Source organism: Electrophorus electricus, chromosome 14 (assembly GCF_013358815.1).
Source record: "Electrophorus electricus isolate fEleEle1 chromosome 14, fEleEle1.pri, whole genome shotgun sequence".
Classification (NCBI taxonomy): domain Eukaryota; kingdom Metazoa; phylum Chordata; class Actinopteri; order Gymnotiformes; family Gymnotidae; genus Electrophorus; species Electrophorus electricus.
Window position 1 is genome coordinate 16,615,518 of NC_049548.1, and position 26,738 is coordinate 16,642,255.

The following is a 26,738-nucleotide window of genomic DNA, read 5'->3' on the forward strand; positions in this document are numbered from 1 at the left end:
GCAAACGCGTGCCGTAATCAAAGCTAAAGGCGGTCCAACAAAATATTAGAGTATGTGACCTTTTTTTTGGCCAGACAGTGTATAATCAGGACAGACTGTGTAAATTTTCTGAAGACAGCTTTTCTTCCAGAAACAAACCTGGTGTGACGTCTTAAACTACAGCTCCAACTTCCAAATCCAATCGTCACCTAACATCAAAAAGAAAGAAACAAAAAACACTCCCACAGTCTTACTATAGAAAATTAGGATGATCTCTGTATGTCGAAATCTGTAAAGCCAGGAGCAGTCAAATAACACTTCACGAAGACACCAAACAAAAGCTTTCAAATGAAGATTCAAAGGGGCCATCATATGTAATGTTGAATTAAAAAAAAACCATACAAATATGTAGCATTGTTTCAGAAAATATGTCCAAGTATATCAAAGGAAGAAGGTAGCATGGCGAGCTCTTTCACCTCAAGAGGTATTAGCTAAATGGACAGTTTTTGCAGCCATAAGTAAGTGACGATCAGGACACTCACAGGCTTTTTATAAGTGATGTACAAAATCTTAACAGTGATGACCAGGGGTACTCAGCATGAGCTAAATGCTGGCATCCTTCTGTGACGAAGTGGACTGGGGTGGGTGGGGGCCAGGTGGGGTTCCTGGGGTATGGTGGCTTTTGCATGTCCGTAAGTAGCACGATGGGGGTGGTGGGGTTGAGGTGGGGGGGGGATCACAAGCCCTGCTTAGCCAGCGAGGCAGTCACCTGGTCCGCGAGCGTGGAGAGCTGCGGGGGGTCGGCCATGTTGATACTGCCGGAGGAGGAGACGGTGCTGAGCTGCTGGGGTGACTCCTCCAGGGAGATGATCTCTGCACCGTGGTCGGTCCGCGCCTTCGCCTGCTCGCGGAACAACAGCTTGTGTGATTCAATCTGGGTGACAAAGAACAGGAAAACCTGAGATGAGCATAAAGAAATCTTGGCTTGTTGGGCACAATTTGACCTGATGGGCATGTTTTGGCCTGGTAGGCACAATTTGGCCTGATTTGGGCTGGATGTTAAGCAAAGAATGTGGCGACCTGATACGGATACAAAAGCTTTATTACGATTATTTTGCTGTTACAAAATGCTCTTTAATACATAGAAAACATTGGTGAACACCAATTCCTTGACATGAAATGGTTAAAGATTAGCCTAAATTAATTTTTTAAATACCATTTGTTCATATATTGGAACATGTGAGTGGGCTATTCAAATATTGTAGCCAGTTTTGGTATTGCAACATCCTTCATTGTGATAATGATAATTCTACTTTAGCATGATGATCATGAGTGGTGTAAAAGGGTATCATTGGTGCCCTCTTGTGGCTAAAATGTATAGAACAGTACCAAAACATTAACGGTGCCAAAGCCCTTTGGTTGGAATTTAAATACAGTACAAAAATATTCAGAATTATATTGTTGTATGTAATGCCAATAATATTAAAGTTTGATATAAAAGTCTTATGCATAAAGTATGTTTGTGCCTTTTACAACTGAAACAAGTCTTACTCAGGTACATGCACCAGTGAAGTAACATTATTATATAACTGAGTTGTTTGTTTGAGCACCGAGCTTGGCAATTTAATTGCAGACGTTTTGTTTCCATTCGAGAAGACATCATCAGTCCAGATTGAACTTGTTTGGTTGGTCCAAGTGTTCACCTTTAAGGTCTGGGTGATGTAATCCAGTGTTAGCGTTGTTATTCAAATTTTGTGTGGTGGTCTAATTATTATTATTATTATTATTATTATTATTATTATTATTTTACAAGGGCTTTTTTTGCACTCTGTTCCTGTTAGCAAGTGTAAATATTTTGAAACAGTTTATTATCATTTGAAATGTAATACATAAATCTGACACAGGACAAAATGCTATTTGATATTGTTAGGACTTTGTCTTTTGAAAAAGGTCCAGAAAAGTGTTGCTACTTTAAACACCCAGTGTGCTTAGTTCATATAAAGCTCTTCTTACTCAGGCTATTTATCTATTTACTTATATATGTTTATTTACCCCCCCCCCATTTGTCTTAGGCACCATTGGACACACCACTTGGTGTGGAATTCATGCACAACCCCCTTCTGGATACTTACTGGAGTCCTCTATCTTTATCTGGGGGTTGCTGAGGTGGATGGGCTCTGGGGAGAGACTGGTAGATGATGGGGTTTGGGGTTCAGTGGAATCAGGGGAGACAGAGCCCCCATTTTGGGGCTTCCTGGCACCCATGTCCTCCTCTCTCTATGGACGGACCCCATGGTGGTGAACGAAAAGTGACATGAGCAGCATAAGGACCGAAACATAACCGAAACATAAGAACAAATTTTTAAATGGGCACAACAGAAGATATACAGAAGCGTAGACAAATGAAAAAAAAAAAAGAAAAATTTGGTGGACCAAAAGGTAAGATGCAATAACTAAAACACAAAACATGCTAAGAAGTGCTTATAACAAATAAATAATATTTTAGAAAGAAAAACATGTTCCAGAAGCAACTGAGTCCTATGGTGTTCACATTAAGAGTTTTGGGGCTGATATGCATTATGGACCAGCAGTATTGTGTAATTTTCTAAATCTTTTGTGTCTTTAACCCCCCCCATAACCAGTTGTGTTGGGGTGAATCAAGTATAAAGAGGTTAATAAAAAATAATAATGTCAGGCATGCAGAAATTGTTCTTAGGAAGAAACAGCAACCAGCCACTAAAAAACTGCTTTTGTGCAGATCATTCAAATTCTAATTTTAGAGTTCTGTCAGTTTATACAGATAGTGTAGCCCGGCATAACTTTTAAGAAGGGGTTAGGTGATTGGCTGTGTTAGAGTGTACCTGAGGTCATAAGGGCAAAACTCACAAAGGGGATTTGCCTTATAGCACTACTACTATCAAAGAGACATCGTGTGCATTTGCTTCCAGCTGTACAGTGATGTTTCAGACAGATTCTTCTAAGAGATATAGAGATACTTGAAATTGTATTAAAATACAGAGCGTTTCAGAGAAACAGAACGTTTCAGACAGAGGTCCTTCATCAGGTTTGCTTGCACAAATGATAAAGTGTACTTTACTACAATTTTGAATCTCTCTCATATATATATATATATATATATACATACACACACACACACACACACTGACTGGCCAAAAAAAAGGTCACCACCTGGATTTAACTAAGCAAATAGGTTTGAACCTCCCATTGGATAATTACAGCATGGGTGATTATGTTTCAGATGGCAACAAGTCCTTTAACCCTAACTGATGCAGTGAGTAGCTTCTCATTTGTTAAATAACCATGTCGAAAGACACATCCTGTGGTTGTGGAAAAGATGTTCATCTGAAGGGTCAACTTATTGGCATGCATCAAGCAGAGAAAACATCTATGGAGATTGCTGAAACTAAAATCGGGTTAAGAACTGTCCAACGCATTATTAAAAAGTGTAAGGACAGTGGGGAAACATCATCTTCGAAGAAGGAATGTGGTCAGAAAAAAATCTTGAATGATCGTGATCGGCGATCACTTAAACACGTGGTGAAATCAAATCGTCCAAAAACAACAGTAGAACTCAGGGATATGTTTAATAATGAAAGTAAGAGCATTTCCACACACACAATGCGAAGGGAACTCAAGGGATTGGGACTAAACATGTAAGGTGGGCACGAACCCAAGTCAGCTAGGTGATGTCCCCGACAGGCTACTGGGTGAGTAACCACGCTGTAATGATGTGTCTGTGTAGAACAGTTAGATTGTTGAACAGGTAAACAAAAAAAGTAAATAGCCAAAGGGGAGCTGAACCCGGCTGCTTTGTTGCAAGGCAGACAAAGACCCGCTAGACCGCAGGAGCTATAAAACTACCTGTGCATATATCGCCCTTCAGAGTAATGGAGGATGAAAAAACTAGAGGTGAGGGAAAAAAAAAAACAAAAAACAACACACCACACAGAGTGTGGGAAAACGGAGAACCAAGGACACCACCCGCAGCCCCGATGCCCTGGAGAAAACCAAACTAAAACTTCCCAAACAAAACCAGAAAACAGGGAGGAACTGTAATGGCCAAGGGGAGCCTTGGTAGAGAGAGAGATTTGAGGGGGAAAACTGGAGAGGGGAGGGGACGTGTAAAAACACGGACACCCTCACAGTGCAGAATTAAAGGTTTAGCACAAGGGGGAAAACCGGAGAGAGGAGGGGACGTGTAAAAATACAGACACACTCGCAGCACAAGGGCTCACAGACTTCAATACCTGAAGTTACCGGCTAGGAGCTTGGCTCAGAACTTTGGCAAAGACCCAGCACTGAGTGACTGGGTCACTGGGCTTATATAGGCCTAGCCCAGCTGTTGGGCGTTTAGCCTGATTAGTGGTGTGCCTGACACGAGGCCTCCCTCTGGTGGCTGTTGCGGGCCTCGGCATGGCACTGACCCTTACAAAATAGCTGTTTAGCCTTAAGAAAACCACTTGTCAGTGAGGCTAACCAGCAAAAAAAACAGCTTCAATTTGCTAGTGAGCATAAAGACTGGACTCTGGAGCAATGGAAGAAGGTCATGTGGTCTGATGAGTCCAGATGTACCCTGTTCCAGAGTGATGGGTGCATCAGGGTAAGAAGAGAGGCAGTTGAAATGATGCACCCATCATTCCTAGTGCCTACCATACAAGCCTGTGTGGACAGTGCTATGATCTGGGGTTGCTGCAGTTGGTCAGGTCTAGGTTCAGCAACATTATGTGCCCAAAGAATGAGGTCAGCTGACTACCTGAATATTCTGAACGACCAGGTTATTCCACCAATGGATTTTTTTCTTCACTGTTGGCATGGGCATATTCCAAGATGACAATGCCAGGATTCATCGGGCTCAAATTAGGAAAGAGTTGTTCAGGGAGTATGAGACATCATTTTCACCCATGGATTGGCCACCACAGAGTCCTGACCTGAACCCCATTGAGAATCTTTGGGATGTGCTGGAGAAGACTTTGCGCAGTGGTCCAAATCTCCCATCATCAATACAAGATCTTGGGGAAAAATTAATGCAACTCTGGACAGAAATAAATGTTGCGACATTGCAGAAGCTTGTGGAAATGATGCCACTGCGAATGCATGCCATAATCAAAGAGTATGTGACCGTTTTTTTGGCTAGGCAGTGTGTGTGTGTGTGTGTGTGTGTGTGTGTGTGTGTGTATATATATATATATATATATATATATATATATATAAATACACACACACACACGTTATTTTCTTAGACACTTCACTACAATAATTCAAAATACTTTGTTCTTCTTTCTTTCGTTTCTGCTCACCTTCCTCTGACCTCCTCCAGCTACATGGCCAATGTTGCCTAGAGAGCCGATCTTGGACTGAGCCTTGAATTCCACCTTCTCAGACCTGATCTCGATGTTCCCTCCACCTGCGAGAAATGTAAAGAAGGATTTGAATGATATGAAACAAGCTGATACTGATGTTATAGCAAGAGTACTGCATGATAAGGTGGCAAAAAATTATTATACATGCTCCTCATTATCACAGTATTGGTTTGTGCAATATGATTATACAATATGAAATTAAAAGTCACATAAAAATTGTTCGCAATGTAGGACTATGATTCTACTACACTCTGGGCCTACTGTGATGCAGAGCACACCCTGAGTACATGGCAACACATCTACCTGGCTTGTGATGGATGTTATCCTTTGAACCACATTTCGCCTGCACGTTGCTCAGGTCAATCTTTTTGTGAACTATCTGGATCTTTGGGGAGCAGAACAGAAAAGCAGGGGTTACAGGTGAGCTGGCAACACATGGCAGGGTTTATGTGAAGTCCATTTTTACAACAAACAATACACATGCAAAAGCATACAGCCTTGTAAATGGTCAACAGCACTTGAAACAATGCTTATGTCAAGACCATAAATAAATAAAATATAGTTAGTAAAATCTTGCAGTAGTACATATAAGCTTTATATACCATATTTAGACCAAAGAGCACATTTATGCCCCACACAGCCCCACACAGTCAAACATCAAGGCACAACTATGTACCATCTCAGAGCCCTGAAATAAAGCCGATGACTTCATCGCCGAAGCAACCACCAAAGGTCATGGGGGTTTTCTGGACAAAAAAGCCACCCTTGTCCTCATGATGAGGTCACCTTCTTGTTCCAGCCAACTGTTTGCTACAAAAGGTCACTCGACCCAGCTGGCCAGACTGGCACAATCGCTCAGTGTTTGGAGCTGTAGGGCCAGAGCTTTTAGCATCCTTCAGCCTGAGGAAAGACCTACTGCACCTCAGAGGATTATGCTTTATTACAGCAGCGTTTATGAGTGAGTGCAAGCTGACAGAAGGCTTGTGAACTGACAGATATTTAAATGCCACAAAGAGTGAGGAGCTCGTCTCTGAACACCATAAGTCTTGGCTTAAGTGATGGAGTTTCTTGACTATAGTGATGGAATGATGTAATGCTGCAAGATATGATTTGGTTCAGTCCAGCTATTACTAATTATGTTATTATACAACATTTCTCTTGAATTCAGCTTGGGTAACATATAGAGTGTTTCCTAATTCTAGAGAAAAGCATTACCACATCCATGCGCTAATGCCACGTGATCCATGACAGGAAGGAAAGAAGCAGAGCAGGTGAGAAACTGACAATTTGTTATGCATATCTACAAGAAACATAATGCATATTAATACAGAACAGCATGGCCTACTACAGCCTGAAGTAATTAATGAATTGCTTTATTACATATAGATGTACATGGTGTGGTCACAAGGGGAAAGAGAGAATACTGAATTTCAGGTGGTGAGTAATTAACTCCACAGATTAGATCAAAGACTATCGACGATTAATGAGCTTTAGAAGGGAAAAAGCGTCTTGATCACATTTAAGGGGAAAAGATTGGTGAGAGCAGGATCAGCTATGCTGATTCCTGGAACCACAAGGAGAAGGCATTAAAAGGCTTAAGATTCTCCTGTCCTCCCTTGTTTACTCACATTGCCACCTCCGGGTGTGTGTTTGATATTGTCTTTGGAACCACACCTAGGCTGCACATTACTTAAATCCAACTTCTGATCGAGAATTTGAACCTAGGAAAGTGAACAGGTTTATGGAAGAGGGCAAGGTTATGGTTCTAATGAGATGATGGACAGAACTGCCAGTGAGAACCAGAGAAGGAACCAAGAAGGAAGAAAAGAAAACCACAGTCCACTAGCCCTATCATGAAACACAGAAACCCTCTTATTCACTTCGAAAACATAGTGAGACAGATGTGCGAAGCTTGGAGAAGCTGTTGCCTGTGTGACAAGTTTCTTACTAGCTATGAGACAGAAGAGGTACATGAAATAAACCAGTTTAGAATGCTTTGTTTTAACAAAGTTTTCACAAATGGTCATAACTTCAGGAAGAACCAAGACTGGAAGGTGTTGAGTTCATCCCATAGTTACTCACATTGCCACCTCCAGGTGTATGTTTGATATTGTCTTTGGAGCCGCACTTAGACTGGACATTACTAAAGTCCAACTTCTGGTCAAGAATTTGGATCTGTGTGAGATAATTATAAGGTAGCATTCATTAGGACCTAAAACAGATCCAAAAAATCCATAACCTTACTAGACATTATTACCACAGATAATCATTGTTATTTCAGGGAGTTCTGATTTTTGTTTTAACCCCTTTGGTGGATGTATCTCAAATAGTCCACATTATCTGTCTAATATTTAAAGTGCACATCTTATGCCTGCACATCAAAGGCATGTCTTTCAAAGACAGAAGTTATCAATTTAATTCCAGAAACTTTGCTGCGTGAATAAGCTGTTACTTTACATTGCCCTTAAAATGCAACAAACAGTCTATACTTGCAGTATCCTTTTCTCTTTACTTAAATACTGAGAATAAGAGTGCTAATGAGAGTACAGTGTACTAGGAGTGTTCTGTGTCCTCCGGGTTTCAGTACCTTGCCTCCTCCAGGAATATGCTTAATGTTGTCTTTAGAACCACATCTGGCCTGAACGTTGCTGAAGTCCACTTTATTATCTAGGATCTGGACCTGCAGAAGAGCAAAGAATCACAAGTCACATGATCACAAACAAAAAGCCTGCAGCTAAGGAGCTGCAGCCTGCAAAAGAGGGAAAAATTCTAGAATCTACTGGAATACCATTAAACTAATATAAGACACCAATCCTCTATTAGCATAACATCTTTTTGATGAAGAACTACAAATCTAATAGTACTGTTATGCAGCAGATTGATAGGTTGTGCTTGGGTAAGAATATAAAGGGAAAGGGAAAGGGAAATGGGAGTTTCTGGTCATCTTAACTAGAGGAAGATCAAAGACCAAGGTTCATATTGTGGTTACTCACATTGCCACCTCCAGGAACATGTTTCATGTTGCCTTTGGAGCCACACTTAGCCTTAACACTACTGAAGTCCAACTTCTGATCAAGAATCTGGACCTGTAAAGGTTAGAACATTGGTAAAGCAAGAGAGAGAGAGTATGGAGATAAGAAGTGTGTTAGCTGACTATGCTTACAAGCAGTGGATTATATGGTGACTGGTTCTGTAATTTACACAGCATTATGGTGCCTTCCACAATTCCGTTTGTGTAACCTTAGTGTGACAATCCAGACCACTGAGCTGGAAGCAAGGGATGGCTTTTGGAATTACCCGGCCTCCTCCAGGTTGGTGTTTGATGTTGTCCGTGGAGCCGACTTTGGAGCGCACGCTCTTGAGGTCCGGCATAGGTGTGGTGGCAGCCACCAGAGGAGCAGGGGAGCGGTCCTTCAGCGAGCCAGGAGACTTGGGTGTTGAGCGGATTATCGCTACCTTCTTCACCTCCTTCCCTGCTGGAGGCTTGCTGCCCAGAGCCTTGCTGCCTGGAGACTTGGGAGTACCAGGACTGCTTTGTCCACTGGCGTCAGGGGTCTTAGGTGAGTCTAAGAGCACAATGAGATGAAATTTCATCTACGGTTATTAGGTTTTATAATATCACTGGTTGACTTCTTCTTTTTCTATTATTTCTCTCTTTACTTTTTGAATTTCCCTGTTATTTTAGGCTCTTATATGTCTTATATGTGAGATAATGGTTAATAATATGACCTGTCTTATGACTTTTCTGAGCACTGTATTCTTAATCATGGTGTACCAAATGGGGGGATCAATACTGAGTATTCTGATGATACAGTAATACATTAAATAATCATGAGGTGTGCTTTTTCTTCAAATTAGTCTCTTAAACATAACATAATCCTAAAACTCAAATAACCCTCCTTTACCTTTTCCATTTTTGGACACTTTCTTCGGATCCACTTTCACTGAGACAATGAAAACCAAAGGCAGGAGAAGTAAGGCAGGTGCTGCGCGCCAACTTGAAAACTCAACAACATGGTTTCAGTTGGCATCAGTAGTGATTGTGTGAATGGTTATAGCTTGTACTGAGCTGCGGATATGTTGGGTCACTCACCTGACTGAGGAGGGGTCATAGCAGGGATCTTGGTACCTGCTGCATGAGGCCTACTACTGCCCAGAGCCTGACAGCAAAAGACAAATCCAGAGATTAATGCTGACGTTACATGCAAGTCTCATTTACTGTACTTTGTGAGTGGATAAAATGGTTAACCATTTCTACAGAACCCTCTGTGAATGAGCACTTCGTTGTACTGTCAACTTGTGTAAATCAATAGTTAGGGTTGATTTTATTATGCCAAAATTAACTTATGTATGTAGGTCACACCTCTATGCAGCAGAAACCTCAACGCAAATGAGATGCAAATGTACTACTGAATTAAGAAGGGTCAGGGTTGGGTTAGGGGTCTGTTGTTAGTCAAAGCTGAAAAAGACCATGCCATTACCAAAATGTTGGTGTGGATTAAACCATTATCAATGGGAGCAGGGGGCAACTCACCCTTGACTGAGTTTCCCTGGAAACTGCACTGACAGGTTCTGAGGGAGTGCTACTGGAGGAGGAAACTTGGGATTTTTTCATGATAGTGGAAGGTCTTTTTAGGGATGAGGCTCTAGTTTTTGCTGGAAGTGCTTTGGTGGTCTTTAATACCATAAGAGTAAAATGCAGCGAACATGAGAAATCAAAGGGTATACAGATGGTAATGTAAAAGTGAGAAAAAGTAGAGGGAGGAAATGAAAGCAGAAAAACAGTGAAGCACCACATACCCGTCTCTCGGCATCATTGTCAGTCTTGGGCTGAGCTGTGGGATTGAGAACAAAGCATCAAAACAAGTTTTATCAAAGTGAACCAGTTTTCCCTGATGCCAAGTGGACACTAGACAACTTTCAAAATCTCAGAATCACTAAACTACTCACATTGACCCCACATACTTCATCAGAGACCTATTATTTTGTTGATGTAGAGGTGTGCACACTACATAAGCGATCACAGATGAGGCTCATGCACTACAAGGTTTTTCAAATGAGTAGGTCACCAGTGAAGAGCGCCTGATCTGCAAATACTGCATTTTCACGTAAATACACACGAGAAATGTAGCTACATCATGCAGCCTGAACAACTGGCTATACTTTGTTTTTTAAAGGGCTTCATATTATTAAAAATTCAGTTTTTCAGCAAAAACCTGTATGTGTGTGCTAACCACTTTGGGTTTGACTGCTTTTCTAACCTGGGTCAAGTTAACACAAAACTGACAACAACATTAAACTAAAAGATACCAACTGTGTACAGCTGCAGATGAGTAAGTACTTAAAAATGATTATGCTGTGTGTTTCTTTGCCCATTTAGCATTAGCTAATGCTAACAGTTGTGGTAATATATTAGTTGTAATTCTCTAGAAAGTTATTGGCATTACTAGAGATTCACAAGACACTTTTGACTTGTGGGTCATTGAAGCCATTTCACCCCCCTCCCCCTCCCCCTCCCACCTCCTGTCCCACCCTGAAGAACTGTTTACAATGTGTAGGTAGAATGTTCGTGAGTGTCACTGCTTGAATGAGAAGAGGCCTGACCTCAGAGCAAAGTGAATGTTGTATAGCTGCAGCAATACAATCACTAATTTATTTCAGATCTGGAGGGACATTTCACCTGCTGTGCCCCCTGTTGAACTGTACATACAGGCTTGTAGACCAGAAAGATAAGAAAGTAGTAATCACTCTGATGTAAGTCCGTCATTAGAATTGTCAGTACTGTTTTTCTTGCTTCGCCAAAGTTTACTACTCAATGTGCTAGGTCATTGTTATGGATGTGTGAGTACCTCTGATTTTTACTAACAGAAACCTAGGTAGCTCAGCTATACTCATGTTGGCACATCTGAAGGTGAGGTGTGGGGTGGGGTCGGGTGGTTATTGGCTCATTATCAATTAAAGGAGCAGGCACTCAGATTGGCAGTTGTGAACTAGGCTGCTTAGATAGGGTTAAAAGGGTGCTGAAGTGCTTGATTCTTGCTGTATATTGACAAAAGCATATCACAGACAATTAATTTACACATTAACTTGTGTAAAAGGGGTTTGTCACCTTTAATGAGAGCTGGATGTAAATAGTACAATAAAATCCAACAGAACATTTGAATCATTCAAGCAAAAATGAATCAATTGCTCCAATTTCATGTTTCATGTCTCCTGACTTTACACAGGCTAATGATAAGGAATGTTTATGTATTTTCTGCAAATTGAAAGCTCTCTCACTCATGGACAAAAACGTATGTCTGCATAGAATGGAACAATTCATAAGTTTATTTAGAGTTTTATAGGGACATATAAAACTATTCTAAAACTATTCTAAAATCTTTTCAACTAAGATAAGCTTATTTATTCATATCATTCAACTGCTGAAACCTAGAGTGTCTGGTACAGCTCAGGCTAAATTGTGTTGCTGAAGCATTCACACTTCACAAGTGTCATGGTGTTCACAAGTGTCATGGCCTGCAGTGATTTGCCGCTGAGCTGGGGGGTTTTGTCTTTGAGCCAAAAAATTCATCTGCAGCCATAAAATTGGGGCTAAAATCGTGTAGTCTGCACACAGCATAAGAGTTGCCCTATAACACAATGGATACATGTACCAGGGTGAATTGATATTTTTAAGGTTTTCCTGTATTCAGAGCACTGCATATGAACGTGCTTGAGAGGTTCGTATAGTCCTGTCCTTGTAATGGCTTGTCTGTGAAGACAGTGACAAAAATGCAGAAACACACTCATGCAACCATGACATGCTAAACAGCATTCGTGAAAATTGGGCCAGTAAGGATAGCGTTTGTCAGTCAGCACAAAAATGGGCTGCAAGACCACCAGCCAAGAGGAAACAAAGCAAGACAGAATCCAAACAAAACAACAACAGCAACAACAAAAAACCATTTGTGGGACAACAGGCGATTTCCTTCAATGTCATGTTATTTCTCACTGGACGCTCTTTCACGGGGGAAAGACAGCACTGCACTGCTAAGCTGTTCACTGAAGCAAATATGGAAGGGCACAAAGCAGGAGGGACTTGACTGGGATTTGCATAAAACATGGCAGCACAGACCTTTGAACTGAGCCACAGGCATGAGAGATTTTCTAGCTGGTGAACCGTGGGTAAAGCCTGAAGTCCTAGTTGAGTCCTTCGAAGGCTGAGTGACTTCTTTCGTCTCCAGGTTTTTGGGGTCATGTGACCTTAGAGTTCCCTGGGCCTCAACTGAGGCAATGCTGGCACCTTTAGTTGGTGTCAAGGAAGGGCCCCTTACTGGCTCAAATCTGACTTCTTTTTGAACATGTCTTTGAGGTAGAAGCTCAACAATGTCATGCTTTAGTGTAGTACTGCCATGGGTATGTTCAGAGCCTGGATGCACTGAAAAAATAGGACTGGAATAATTTGTGATCTCCACACTGTGTATATCTCCATCTCCTAATGGTTGATAAGTTGTAGTCTTTGATATATCATCATGGTGACTCTCAGAAGAATAAGTGGAAACTTGGAACAAAATTTGTTGTGGAAATCCAGTGAAAGCTGAGGCCTCCTTGTTTTCTTTTATCCTGTCTCCAACAGTGGTGAGGTCTTCCAAGGCAGAACTACGTATCAAGAAGGAAACAGGCAGGTCATTCTCCAGGGACAGGCTCCGGGTGCGATCGGGACTGACTGGCCGGTGGTGTGATTGCTTCAGTTTCCCAGCCCAGCTTCTCATAAGAACAACTTTTTGTTGTTGTTGCTGTTCTTGTTCTTCTTCTTCTTCTTCTTCTTCTTCTTCTTCCTCTGTTATTCTGTGGCCTAGAAACCTCCGACCTGAGTCTAGCCAGTGTTCTTCATAACTTTCAGAAGTGAAGCCCTCTGCTAAATCTAGATACATAGTTGCCCTTTTTTCAGTAAAGTGCAGTAGAGTCCATTAGAATCTTTGTGAACTCATGAGAGATTACATCTTAATTTTAGGTTCTTTACCCTAATGGCATCCCAGACATCATAATGACAAGAGCCAACCTAATGTTAAATAATAACATCCAAACAACTAATGCCCTCTTGCCATAGCAAGAGAGTGCAAACTGAATATGAACATGAATAAGTCAGACATAAACAAGAGGGGAGATACAATGGGATGGTACAAAGAAAGAACATACATCACATAGTCGTTTGCTGGCCTTAATATAATAAAGAACAGTAATTATTACATTGCTCTTTAGTATGAAAATACTGAAGAGCAATTATGCTGAAAAGTAAAAAGGACGGTAGTTTGTGACTTGTGTTCATTCCATATTTTATCCTACAGAAAGCAGGCTATAAGTTAGACATTCATTTACAGTTCACATCAAATGAACCTTGCAGTTCACAGTAATGGCAAAAGTAACTGAGCTTAAAAACCTTAAAAGTTCAACATGTGGAGCCAATCAATTACCTCACAAGAAACAGCTAAAATTAGTTGGGATATAGAAACACTGAAAAATGATTCATTAACCAGTACATTTATAAAACGAATCTGCTTTGCCATAAGTATAAATGGTAAAAAGTTAAAAATACCTGTTGAAAACGGGGCTGTGGATCCGCCTACTTGCTCATGATATGGTAGGTGTCAAAGGGGAAAGAACACAGGTATTAGAGAATCATCCCTCAACCCTCCTTATTTCACCAATGCACTGAGAAAATGTTTTTAAGGTCATACCAGCAAGGAAAAAGCTTGGTACAAAAATCAGCATTTTTTGGCAAGGGGAAAAGCATTCAGCATTCATAAGCTCATCATGAATACATTATTACAGAAAATACACAAATAAAGAAATCTTGACTATTGAAGTTATTATGGATAAGAGTCCACCAAATACTGTAAATGTTTAAATAAATAATGAAAATTAAAGTGCTCCTAAGATGTCTCATAGGATGTTAAATAAATGTATTGGTGGCAACAAAATTATAGGCTTATACAACCTGACCAACGAATGTTAGGTTTGCACGATATCACAGCAAACCTACAATCAGTTACTGCACCAGTTACATTAGCAAACCTAACAAAGGGAGTTTAATTACATAGAGTTTAGACCAGGTTTTAGATTTTATGGAATTCCATAATAAAATATTATTCAGTTTGAAACAAATAAAAAATGAATGGATAATTATTCCACTGCATTTCTGTTTATATAGAAAATCATCAATTTATTCCAGTGTGGGCGGATTAAATAGGCCTGGCCTACCATACACTGCGGGAAATGCTGGAGTTCTGAAAATGCAAAGTAAACTGCATTTTAACTAATGCAAACGAAACAAGCTGTTTTTAGATGCAAGACAAACTACCAGGGCATTTGGTCCTTTCCTCAACAGCCCCCTGGTGGTGGTACAACTGCAACCATCTGTGTAAAGTCCACTTTGAAAAATCTTTTTAAATTAAATTTAAAAACATGACTCCACAAAGCTTAAGGTTAAAACCTGACTTTAAGCACTTGATGATTTTGCAATCATATGAAATTGCAACATGTTAGAAATTTGTCCCAGAAGGCAGGATTAAATTAAAACTAGGAACAACAACAACAATAAAAATATTTAATGTTGCCAAAAACAGATAGGGTGTGGGGGGAGACGGCCTGCAACCTGGACCTGAAAGCTGTTAGCTGCTGTTAATAACTGGCCCAAAAATCACAGCATTCCGGCACAATGCAAAGCAGATTGATCATGAAATGCGGCAATCAGCGAGACTGCTGGTGCCTACCACACTGCAAATTAGAATCAGCAGGAGAAGACTCTGGCTGAGATCCTCCATGTGTTTCTGCATAATCCACGGACCCCTCTATTAGAAAAGGATTTAAACCCAATTAGAGCCTACAAGCAGCTGGTACCAATATTAAGTATAGTTTAACTCATTCAGGGAGAAAGTAAATTTAGGCAGTTTTAATTTGTGGTCAGGGTGACACTTCAGATCATAACCATCTTTTTTACATCCAAATTATTTTACATCCAAATGTCATTTACAAGACTACTCTTACAATCCTTAGGAATTAGGACTGAAGGAAAATGTAGAGCAAGCTCAGGTTTGGCTATGTGTAAGTACATCCATGCACAATTTATATAAAAAATTTAAAATAAATAAATAAATGATATTTCAAATTAGCCTAGAACTGCTATACCGGAAACCATCTTTAAAAGCTTGAAAAAGAAATGAAGCACAAACACAACTATGTTTACATAGAGGTAAATATTAGGAGAATAGTGTGGTCAAAAAAAAAAAAGATTCAAGCAATTAATGTAGAAAAACAAACAAATTAAATTCAAATTAGAATAGCATAATCACAGAAAGCTACAGAGTAGGCAGATTTTTATGTGCATACCGCATTGCTCCTCCTCACCAAAGGTGGTGCTCGCTCCCTGATCATGATTTTGTGCAAAAGTTGTTTCTTCATCAAACTGCTCCTCTGAAAATTCCCAAAGGACAAACTGATTGGTTTTAAAAATATGTATGTGCCTTCATATGGTCTTAGGTGCTTCACTAGCCTCTAATACTTTAGTTTGAGCATTTACATGAACAAATTGGATTTATGGCTGTTCAAAACTAAGGTAAATATGATCATAATCTAACATTTTGTTACAAGGTTTATCCAAAAATTACTTCAGGTAAGCCAACACTGCAGGCTTATGGCCAAAGCATTTCTGCCTATGCACAGGCTTTGTAAAGCTGCTAGTTCACTGGTTGTAGCTTTAAATTAAAATGTGTTTCATATAGCTTGCTTCGTAGCTTTTAATCAACTACGAAACAACTTGCCTATTTTCTAATGGTAAAAACAGGCAAGAAAATCAGTCATATTAAGAATAAATAGTGAATACATTTAAAAGGGAACCTGGAGTCACTATGTTCCTATTTCAGAGAAGATTAAGATTATAATTGCCTTGTTCTTTTTTTTTTTTTTTACATGATAGACGTGGAAAACCCAACAGTTTACAGTTTTTTGGAACCTCCACTTACGTTGTTCTAAAGCAGCTTTACTTAAATAATTCACATATAAATTCTATTGAAACATTCTAATGAATTCATCATTCATTCTAATGAAAGTCCAAGTTTTGAAATCATTAAGTAAATGAAAAAAAGCATGAATAATGTTAGAAAAACACACTTTATCTATTTTAAACATCCATGTGGGGGACCTGCTCTATAGAGCATATATTGATTCATTCAGGGACTATAAAGAAATCTGATTCTTCATTTCATGTGAGCTACAAAAAATCACTTTTATAAATATTTTTGCTACTTTCCTTTGTGATGGTAAAAAGACTGAATGCTCCTTTAAAATAACTTTCATAAGAAGTGGAAGTCAGTAAGTGAGTAAACAAGTCAACTATATAAGCTGTTCCTGGCTGTAATATGAAATAAGTATTAGATTTAATATAGTATGATAATATAGTATGATTACGTATGATACAGTATTTGTTTTAGTAATGCAAATTAATAAGATTCATAGGTTGAAATACTTGTATAAAAGGCACAAACATTTACACATTAATAGGTTTTCATATAGTCTTATTTATAGCAATTGTTTAAATATCTAAGGAATAAACATCATGTAGGATTCACACCAGACTGCACCTCCTCACCAGAGGGGGTGCTCTTTACTTTAGAGATCACATTCTCTGCTACTAATTCATCTCTTGGGACATATTGGGACACTTCTGTAAGAAAATACTTAGATATGATACAATAGATATGAACAACAGGGAACATAATTTACTAAATCAAAAGACAATCTTCTCTCCCTTAAGGCCCTCCTAAGGGCAGATTACATTATTTCTCAGGATAACTTCTTACAAAAAAGTTGCCAGCCTCAACTAATAATTGCCTTCTAAGAACTCAAATAAGTCATATCATGCCTACTACAGATGATCCTTTACTAGAAGGACAGGACAATCTATTTACTCCTGCTGAAATTCTAAAAGTGTGACCGCCCTTTAATTCTACATTCTACTGCACACTTCTTCTAGCTTACTTCTCTTCTGTGCTGTTGACATGTTGACATTATGGGCATGCTTATAGCATGTGAATGTGTAACACAATGGACATCATTATTCAACAAGCTGGCTCTCCCACAACGGTCTGCACTATGATTCCACGACTGTTGTCCCTTCCTTTCTTTCTTGCTGCCAGTGGCAGAGAGGGAGGCATTTCACATCATTATCTATGTTTTGAAATGACCAGATTTAAGATTAAACAACGTTTACTGATCACATTATCATTTCCACCCTTAGCAAAATGCCACCATAGTTGGGCACCCATAAATGATTCCAATTAGATATAAGGCACAAGCAGAAGCAAGCCAACTGTTGTAGAAGGTTACTGTAACAAAGGCCCGTCTAAACAGATAGATAGTACTGATTTTAACGCTTGCGACTGAATGAGATGGCAATACAGAATTTAAATAGATCTTGTACAACCAGGCCTTTAAATTTCCTGGAAAGATTCAAGTTAACGTGACAGCCCTGCTTGTTGCCCACAGTTGGCTTTCAATCTCTTTGGCCCATTGGGAGCCAGTGACATTGCTGTGGGTTTACAAAGGCCAAATGGCACTGTGAACAGTAACACACTGTGTCACAGACAAATCAGAGTTTATAGCAGTTTGTGAATCAGCACCAGACACAGAATGAGAACGCAGCTGACCCAAATGCCTGGATTACAGGACAGCGCATGCAGCCACAATGCCTGGATTGAGTGCCCATTCGAGCATGCCCATGTCATCTTGATGTAAAGAGGTTAAAATAAAAGACTATGCCAAGAAGCTATTGTTGTTGCAGCTGTATGGAGACGCAGAGAGAGAATGAATTGATAGCCCTGAGAAAAATGCAACGGGTATTCCGATCATTCTACTCCTACTTCAGTGTATATTTAATACAGCTCATCAAATTTATTTATAGGCATGTTGGCAGGTTTATAGTGAGAGGTTTCTAGTGCAAGTCGTGGGAGTCGCCATTTAGGGGCTTGGCGCAATATCTCTGCCTACAAGAGGTGTCAGGACATTAGACATCTAACAATTAATTCTGCTTTAATCTGCTTTAATTCTGAGGCCCACACGATCTGATTCTTCACCCATTTCCAGACACATTAAGAGATGACAGCTGATTGTATCTGCATATAGTGTCCCTATTACGTCATGTTGACACAAAATTCTCATTTTGTAGATCAGCAAATTTTGCACTCAGATTCGATTAATCCATGTCAGCCTCAAACTCACTGCTATTTTGGTAGCTTGTTCATGCCAGTGTCCTCTTCAGAGACAATTACATTTGTCTTTCCTCTTTATTTAGCCTGTGCTACAAATATATCTTAGAACAAGAATCCAAAATGCACTACCACTCTTATTTGACAATTAGCCAGCAACAAAATGATCAAATAGTTTGCAGCTATTTGCCGGCATTCTGTGGCATTCTCCTCACCTTTCATTGGGCCATCTCCCATGTGTCCCACGGCGATGCCATTCTCCTTATGGAATTGGTTGCCATGGTGATGGTCGTTGTTGAGAACGCCATGGCTATTGGGCGAAGAGTCGAGTAGCTCGTGCTGCTGGGCCATGTTTGGATCGGGCTGTCAAGGGGGGAGGGGAAGGAGGGATGGAGCAGCACAGAGAGATGAAAATGAAGGAAGAGGGAGAATGATAAGAGAAAGAATATTAGTGAATATACTACTGGTGAGCCTGGAACAAGCTCACAGCCTAAGTGCAAAAAAAAAAAAAAAAATAGGAGGTCAAATTCCAGCTTCATGTGACCCCAAAATAGGCAGGAACATCTATAGATATCCAAGTGCCAAACAGGAAGAACACCAACAATAAGCCACTGGGCAATGGCATGCATTAGTAATAACTCGCCTACCTTTCAGAGTGAAGGTGCTTTACAGTCAATACAAATCATTCACAAAGATAATCTGTTTCCACCTCCTACTCACTAGCCTAACACAAGCCCAATGTAAACAGAGCTAGTGAGACATGTGCTCAACCGGCTATTTATAAGCACCAACATCTAGGCCAAGCTTAGGGTTACAGACACCCTAAGGTAACCAAAATAGAGCAGTCGAGGGTCATCTCCCATGCTGATAGCCAACTAGCAGGCACTTCCTCTTGACTGCGACCATCTAGTTTATTGTAATATCTCAGCCACATGCAGACAGAACCAGGTTTGATTTGGTGTTAGTGAATAATCTGCTAAAGGCCACTTGAAAATGGACTGCTAGATTTGTTTATTTAAGGACTTTACAGTGATCACCTGGTCTAGTGCGACTTCATCTGTTCTGGACATTTCCTTTTAATTATGTGACTGCCCTGTTAAATGTAAGGGATGCATTTGAGCAACATATCTGCTTGGACAGAATCTGAGCCTGCCAGGGGATTATGCATGTACTCCATTATTATATGAGGTCTACACCTCTGTAAAGATCATGGTCATTGTTTAACTCTTGCCAGCTTTCTCACTTTCTTTGACACATCACCCTCAGACAAATATTATACATATCCACATGCATACACACACATACACATACACACACATGGACAGCCCAGCCCTCAAGGCAAATACCGACATGTGCATCTCTTCACCCTCAGTACCTACAGTCTCCTCTTTCAGCACATTCTCGTTGGCTGTAACCTCCAAGTTCAGGCATGCAATCTGAAATGTGAAGGCTGGGGCAGTTCATCCATTAGAAAGTGTCTACCCCAGGGGCATGTGTTCAGAGTTGCTGTGTAAGACAAGGGAAAAATGTCCTTGCCCCTCACCTAGAGCTCCTTGACTTTAGTGGGCTCTTGGACTTCAACTTCTGGACAGACATTTGTCTAGACATGCAATGAAAAGTATGCCAGACTTTACAGTGCCCAAGATTAGGAAGCTTTCCTTGTTATATTATTTTGCCCAGCAGTTCTAGGAAATCTTGGAAAGTGGCTGTAACTAAGAATGAACTGATCTAAGGATGCATTAATTGTTTTACCCATTATCAGCATATAAAGAAATATTCTGTAATATATTGTTCATCCACCTTCTGAGCCCCCCATAATTATTGTGTACCAAACACAAACACATGTTAGAATCACATAGAAAAGGGAAGAGAGACAGACAGACTGAAAGTAGTGAGAGTCATCACTGTGGCAGGACATTTCTGTGGCTGGTGGGAAAAGTCTCACCTGGTCTGAGCGGTGCTATGGTACACAGGGCATGCAGATGTTTGAACAAGTATCCAGCAGCTTCGAGAAAATCTCCCCCTCCTTCCTCATCTGCCACCAAAGCTAGCAGCCCTCACTTCTCTACAGTACTGGGTGAGGTTTTCAGTACCCTAACAGTTTAACAGGGTGTCTAACATGCAAACACTCAGAAATGCCAGCAGTGGTCTCTCTCAGATTAAAAAATGGCTGTTTAATTAGTGCTCCACGGGTACATCTCCAAGGGCAGCGATGAGCATCTGACAGTTATCCAAGGAGGTGTGTTTTATTCGCTGCTGTTTTATTGCAGGGGGAGGGCATCAAAGCAGACTTTAAAGCGTTAAGTGTGCATATGTATGCGCTGGGAACGAAGACCTGGCCTAGCTGCTGTTTTTTTGCAAAACCAAACAGTAGGAAAGGAGGTGGTAGTGGAGGGTGGGGTGCTGTCTGATGACAGAAAGCACAAAATCAACAAGGATATTGACATAGCACTGGAAGTGTGTTCAAAGACATACAAAGCATGAGAGTCATTACACATGCACACTCCCTTCCTCAAATCCCACGTTCACAAGTCCTTTGCATCTGTATCTGAAGGAATCAAGACCAAGGAAACCTTGGAAGCCTAAGGTTGATATGAAATTTAACATATGAGTGGTTGCAGTGATGCAGGAATTTGCTGTTGTTCAGGTGTTTTTAAATAGCCCCTTTTTTGAGTACTTGTAAGTATGTGAGAACACAGTATGCATACCGTATAGGGAAAAATGCCTTTTTTATGTGCCTCTTGGTTTTGCACTAAGCACAGGTGTAGCTCACAAGGTTTACTGCCTAAGGGACATTCTTCACAAAACTAGGACTGAAGGAAATTGATGGAAGTCACCCACCAAGCCTTGGTGTGTAGTTTAACTATTTCCAGTAACAACAAGCCACATCAGTACCTGTGTTGATATGTAATAAAAAAAAGATATGTACTTCCAAACTGAGTGTATTTGTGAGTTTCAATTTCAAATCAGCTTTCAATCCCACTGACCCGAAACACAAGTTTACCACAAGACATCTGCATTGACAAATAAAACAAACAGATTTAACATAAAACTCATTTGAAAATTAATCAAATTGATATACTACTGGGCATAAACCACTACCACAATTATCACTAAATGCACAATCTATGCAATGTCTACTCTGGAAGTTAATGTTATTATTAAATATGTTGTATATTAATCATGCTGCTGTGTAACCAAAAAGAAAGGGGTAATCTAATGTTTGCCGCAATATCTGCTTCATGGGTGATATCATGGCTGATGCATAATTGGATGACATAAGAGATTCATAGTGTACCACTTGAAGTGTTATCTGTTTGTTTACCCAGCATTACACTGCAAAACATTACTCTCTGTTGGCATGCTGTCTGTCTCTGTGTGTGTGTGTGTGTGTGTGTGTGTGTGTGTGTGTGTGTGTGCTGTCCAGCATGCATTCTTCATGGCTGACTTCCTCTGTATCTCTGACCTAGATTTAGTCAGCATTTAAAACTCCCTTCTCCTTCTCCCTGGCTCTTATTCCCACACACACTCAACCTGTCTTCTCTCCCTTCCTCATCCTCTTTTTTGCACTATGTCCTTGTTGGCTGAGTGCATAAGGGCTTATTAATGTCTAATATAAATACACAGATAGATGCCAAAAAGGCCTCAGTGTGTACTAGCTTGTCAACCTTCTTTAAACAACATCTGACTGAAGCTCTCTAAATGCTACAATTATTCCAGTTATAGCAAGTTTCAGATCTTCTTATAATTAAACTCTTCTGACAGTGCGCCACATAAATGAACTGATGCATAAATGTCCAATGACTATATCAGTGTATTCTCTGCAGGAGTCCCTTTGGGGCATAGTGTTACCTGAACCCTAAGGCAGGACGGTTACACTATTTAATGCAACAGTACTTTGCAGTGAAATTGGTGCTGTGAAATGCTGTGAAATACTGCCATTTCTCAAAATTACAATAAAAAACCCAAAACAAAACAATATAATTTATTTTAACGTTGTAACAAGAAGCTCAAAATGTACTTTTAGTGATCAAATTTCAATTAGAAATACTGTAATACATTTTACAACACATATCTGTCTGGTTGGTAAGGTTTTACAAGTGGAGGTAGTAATTTGATATGGAATCACCTTTTTGAATCTTTTTAGTGAGTATTACTACAATAAAGAAGTCTGAGAGAAGGGGCGTTCCTAAAAAGCTCACCCTGGGAACAGGACCATGTGGAATCCCATAAATGTGGAATTCCAGAATTCTGCTCTTCATGGTTCCACTGGAAGGGGTTATGGCCTAAATTCCTGCAGCTGTGTGTTCAAACGACGTGACCCATTGTGCACTGTGGCATCGGTCCCCATGCCCGCTGACCTGAGGCAGGTCACCTGCCTGAGGACACTTGTGTCGCAGCAAGCTAAACTGCTCTAAGTCTGTACCATTGTTACAGATAAGCACTTATGCTGGAATGCAAGTCAGAGAAGCCACTGATGACGCCGCATCAAAAGGTTTTGTTTGGTTTGATAACCTGCCAATATTTTCGGTGAGGCTTGGTCACCAAAAATAATCAACTCACGTGGTGTGCAAAATACCCATTGTAAACACTCAGGTTTGGTGTATAAAAAGCACTAATTAATAAAATTATGTTCACTTGCATGTAGAGGCAGCTCATGACATTGGTCTGATTGTAAGACCAAGGAAATTAATTAAAGTAGGAGTAGCCTACTGAGCTGAAGGACCAGGAATTTTAATTCAGGGGGAAGGAAGCACTGTACCAACCAATCAGAATTCATGCAAAGGTTCAGGGTAAAAAGAATAGTCTGTGTTGTTCTTTAATTACATAGTGGAGTTAATTAAGATGCCGTTGTCTTTCCAAAAAAATACCACAGATAAATGAATAAACTATTCAATTCTAAAAATAAGTGGAGGACTATATTCTCACAACACTGCAAAACCTAATACTAGTCCAAGGCTGGACAGTGGACATTATATAAATTTTGTAAAAGTTTACAAAATGACGCTCAAGACCCGCCCACCACCCCAACACAAATCTACAGAAAACTGCGAACTGTAGTATCTATGAAACCTACCTCGGCTTCATAGCCAACTCACGGGGTCATGTAGATTATGACCTACTAAAGCTAAACTTTACTGGGAACTGATTGCTTTTTCTTTTTTTTTTTTCACTTTTTTCGTCTTTAAAATTCGTATCCAATCTAAAAAACAACAACATAATTTTGTAGTTGTTTTCCTTTATGTAACTAAGTTAAATTGAGAAAAAAAACTTCATGTTAACGCAGTCGGACGTAATGATTTTCAACGTAACTAATTTAATTAATAAAAGTATTCATTTCACTCCGACATTACAGGCTGAATATGGCATTGAATGGCTGTCCTACAGCATTTCTGGGGCTTGGAAAAAACCTTGTAGTCGGTTTAATTAACTTACGTCTAGTACATCTATGTCTGGGTCAGATAAATGAGATTGTCCCAGCTTTGCCGGAGATTTGCACGGTTAGTCACACTACATCTTGCGTAGCCTACCGGATCCAAAGCTAGGGAAAGCGAAACGTCTCTAATAACACATGCAAATACAATTTTTCTTGCAATGTTGTAGCTCGGTTATCTGCGTCTCTAAATTAGATCACTGGGTGGAGAATCGTGACGAGGGGTGTGTCTCTGGTTGGAGCTGGGCGAGAGGTGCACAATGACCATGCTCCCTGTTCTCCAAGCGACATCAATCATCGATTTACAATAGCCTACAACAATAGCTAAGCTTCCTCATGATAATTCAGTGACAACGACAGCAAGGAACTAATAAAAATGTCGTCTGCCAACAGATGGGATTGCTGCAAATCTTTAAGCAGACGAATGCGAAGACAGCACGGTTGGTTGGATATCCTAACCGACTAATTGTCCCTGTCTCCCCCATTCCATATCGGTTTATGGTCTATATGAGTGCAAGATAACAAGGCCATATATAGGCTACATGCATAACGTGCCACTGCACACCACACGCGAGCATCTTGAGATAATTTTACCTGGAGTCAAGAAGTCGAGGGAGGCTAGCTGCGAAAATACATTTAGGCGTTTTATTTTCAGCGGCGTTCTCATGGTCTAGGCTATATAATGGTAGACCAGCCTTCACAGTTGAGAAGACGCACATGCAGACGGCGGCATGGGGAGCGCATCATGGCCGCTCTATCAGCATCATTCTTTTAGAGAAGACCATTACAGCGAAGCTAAGCGTACTGTTGAATTACAAAAGCTTGCAGGCCTGCGCGAGAACGGACAAATATACAGACAGCCCAGATAATTTTATGCTATTAAAATGACCTTTTTGTGAAGATAAAAACATCCAAACGTGTTTCCATTATGATCATTTGCGATTCCAAGTCTTTGTAGCCTGTTATGCATATGTTTTTTTTTTTTAATTAGGCGGAAACAATGAAAATTACCCTGTGATTCGGAGATGTTTAGTGTATAGTGAATGTGAATGTTAAATACACAGTATTTTTTAATCATACAGAAAGTTCTTCGATTTTTGAAAATCATGACATGGACAGAGAGAGAGAGAGAGAGAGAGAGAGAGAGAGAGAGAGAGAGAGAGAGAGAGAGAGAGAGAGAGAGAGAGAGAGAGAGAGAGAGAGAGAGAGAGAGAGAGAGAGAGAGAGATTTTAATTCAAGGGGAAGGAAGCTAATGATGCTGTGATAGGAAGCCCCGCAAATACCGTTACACAGATGGTCTGTCTCTCTGTCGTTATAACTCGAGTAAGCCGTTTTTTCTAAGGCATTTTACAAGTTGAAGCGGCATTAAATATTCGACTGTCTGTTACGCTATGCTCAGCGGTAGTTTATTTATGCGTTAGTAATGCAGGCCCAACCGCTCCCACCTAATGCAAAAATATAACATGTCGAACACCGATATTAAATTATAATAAGGTCACAATATTCCCACAGTGTTGTCCACCTCCAAGACGAATGCAACTAATAACAGAGATCCGAGCTCAATAAATAATTTTGGAATAGGCCGCGAAATACCAGATTTTAGAAGCTTTACTTACCTGTGCTGCCGACAGCGTTATTGTCTCTCCAGCTGCAATTGCTTGCTGAGCGCAGCGCACTGTCGCGTAATGCAGTTCCCAAAGCTACCTGATGGTGGCCGGGGGCGCCGAAGAGCCATGCCATTTAGTTTTACGTTGCTAAAATACAAATGTGTGCTCTGTTGTCCAACAATGCCTCATTAGACACCGTCTCAATGTAACTGTTAACTAGAACCAGCTGGAATTGGAGACCATAACTTGTTAATATTCTCACAAAAAAGTATGTGTGATCCGCTTAGTTTATTATTTTGTAAATGAAAACAATGAAAAATGTTGTTCACGTTATATTTAAAAGAACCACAAAACGCTTGTCAAGTTGCTTGTAGTTTGATAAATATGTGGAACATGTGCTTAATGCACCAGTCAATAGAGATAACCAGTGTGGGACATTTTTTAAGCAGCTGCTCTTTTCCTTCTGGATTTTTCTCTGCTTTTCTCAGGCGTCACTGTACTTCAATATTCCACAGCTGTAAATTCCCAGGAAATTTTTGCATTGTTAAAATTTTCATAAGAATATTAAGAACCAGCAGCTTTGCCCTGGCAACTGATAAGTCTATCCCTCTCCCTCTCTCTGACTGTCTTTCTGTCCTCTTGGAAAGGAGCCCAGAGAAACATCTGTCAATTGCTTTTCTCACAGATAAGGACAGGGATATGTCCCACACTGGCCTTGTCAGGTCCTGTGAATCCAGCCCAAGCAAAAGAGTTACCAGACCAGCCACTGTAAGCACTTGGCCAGTGTTCATCCTCTGAAATGATGATACCTGCACTGACCCCTCTGTCACCCATTGCTGCTCACCTGTTGCTTTTGGGAATTTATTGCTACTTCCTGTTTTACTATCAAATAATGGAAAACTGCTTTTTATGGTTGTTTTACATTTCACTAAGGTATTCTTTGTTACTCTAAAGTTTTACTGAAGTGTCTGTCTGTCTGTCTCTCTCTCTCTCTCTCTCTCTCTCTCTCTCTCTCTCTCTCTCTCTCTCTCTCTCTCTCTCTCTCTCTCTATATATATATATATATATATATATATATATATATATATATATATA

The 26,738-nt window shown here is 40.2% G+C and overlaps 1 protein-coding gene across 1 annotated transcript; it reads right to left on the bottom strand.

Moving 5' to 3' along the window:
- mapta (microtubule-associated protein tau a) lies at window positions 1-25,727 on the bottom strand. The gene is made up of 16 exons (XM_035533270.1): window positions 25,653-25,727; window positions 18,817-18,964; window positions 15,729-15,812; window positions 15,113-15,190; window positions 13,936-13,962; window positions 10,161-10,195; window positions 9,895-10,035; window positions 9,454-9,520; window positions 9,266-9,304; window positions 8,658-8,926; window positions 8,354-8,446; window positions 7,948-8,040; window positions 6,989-7,081; window positions 5,664-5,745; window positions 5,298-5,404; window positions 1-913 (listed from the first exon to the last, which is right to left on the bottom strand). The coding sequence occupies exons 2-16, from the start codon at window positions 18,950-18,952 to the stop codon at window positions 716-718; spliced, it is 1,542 nt and encodes a 513-aa protein (XP_035389163.1). The 5' UTR covers window positions 18,953-18,964; window positions 25,653-25,727; the 3' UTR covers window positions 1-715.
- Between the last annotated feature and the right edge of the window lie 1,011 nt (window positions 25,728-26,738).

Coding starts and splice junctions, on each gene's coding strand:
- mapta (XM_035533270.1), bottom strand. CDS start 18,952: ATGGCCCAGCAGCACGAGCTACTCGACTCTTCGCCCAATAGCCATGGC. Junction 8,927..9,265: donor AGTGTCCAAAAATGGAAAAG/GTAAAGGAGGGT, acceptor TTGTGCTCTTAG/ACTCACCTAAGACCCCTGAC. Junction 7,082..7,947: donor ATATTCCTGGAGGAGGCAAG/GTACTGAAACCC, acceptor TCACTTTCCTAG/GTTCAAATTCTCGATCAGAA.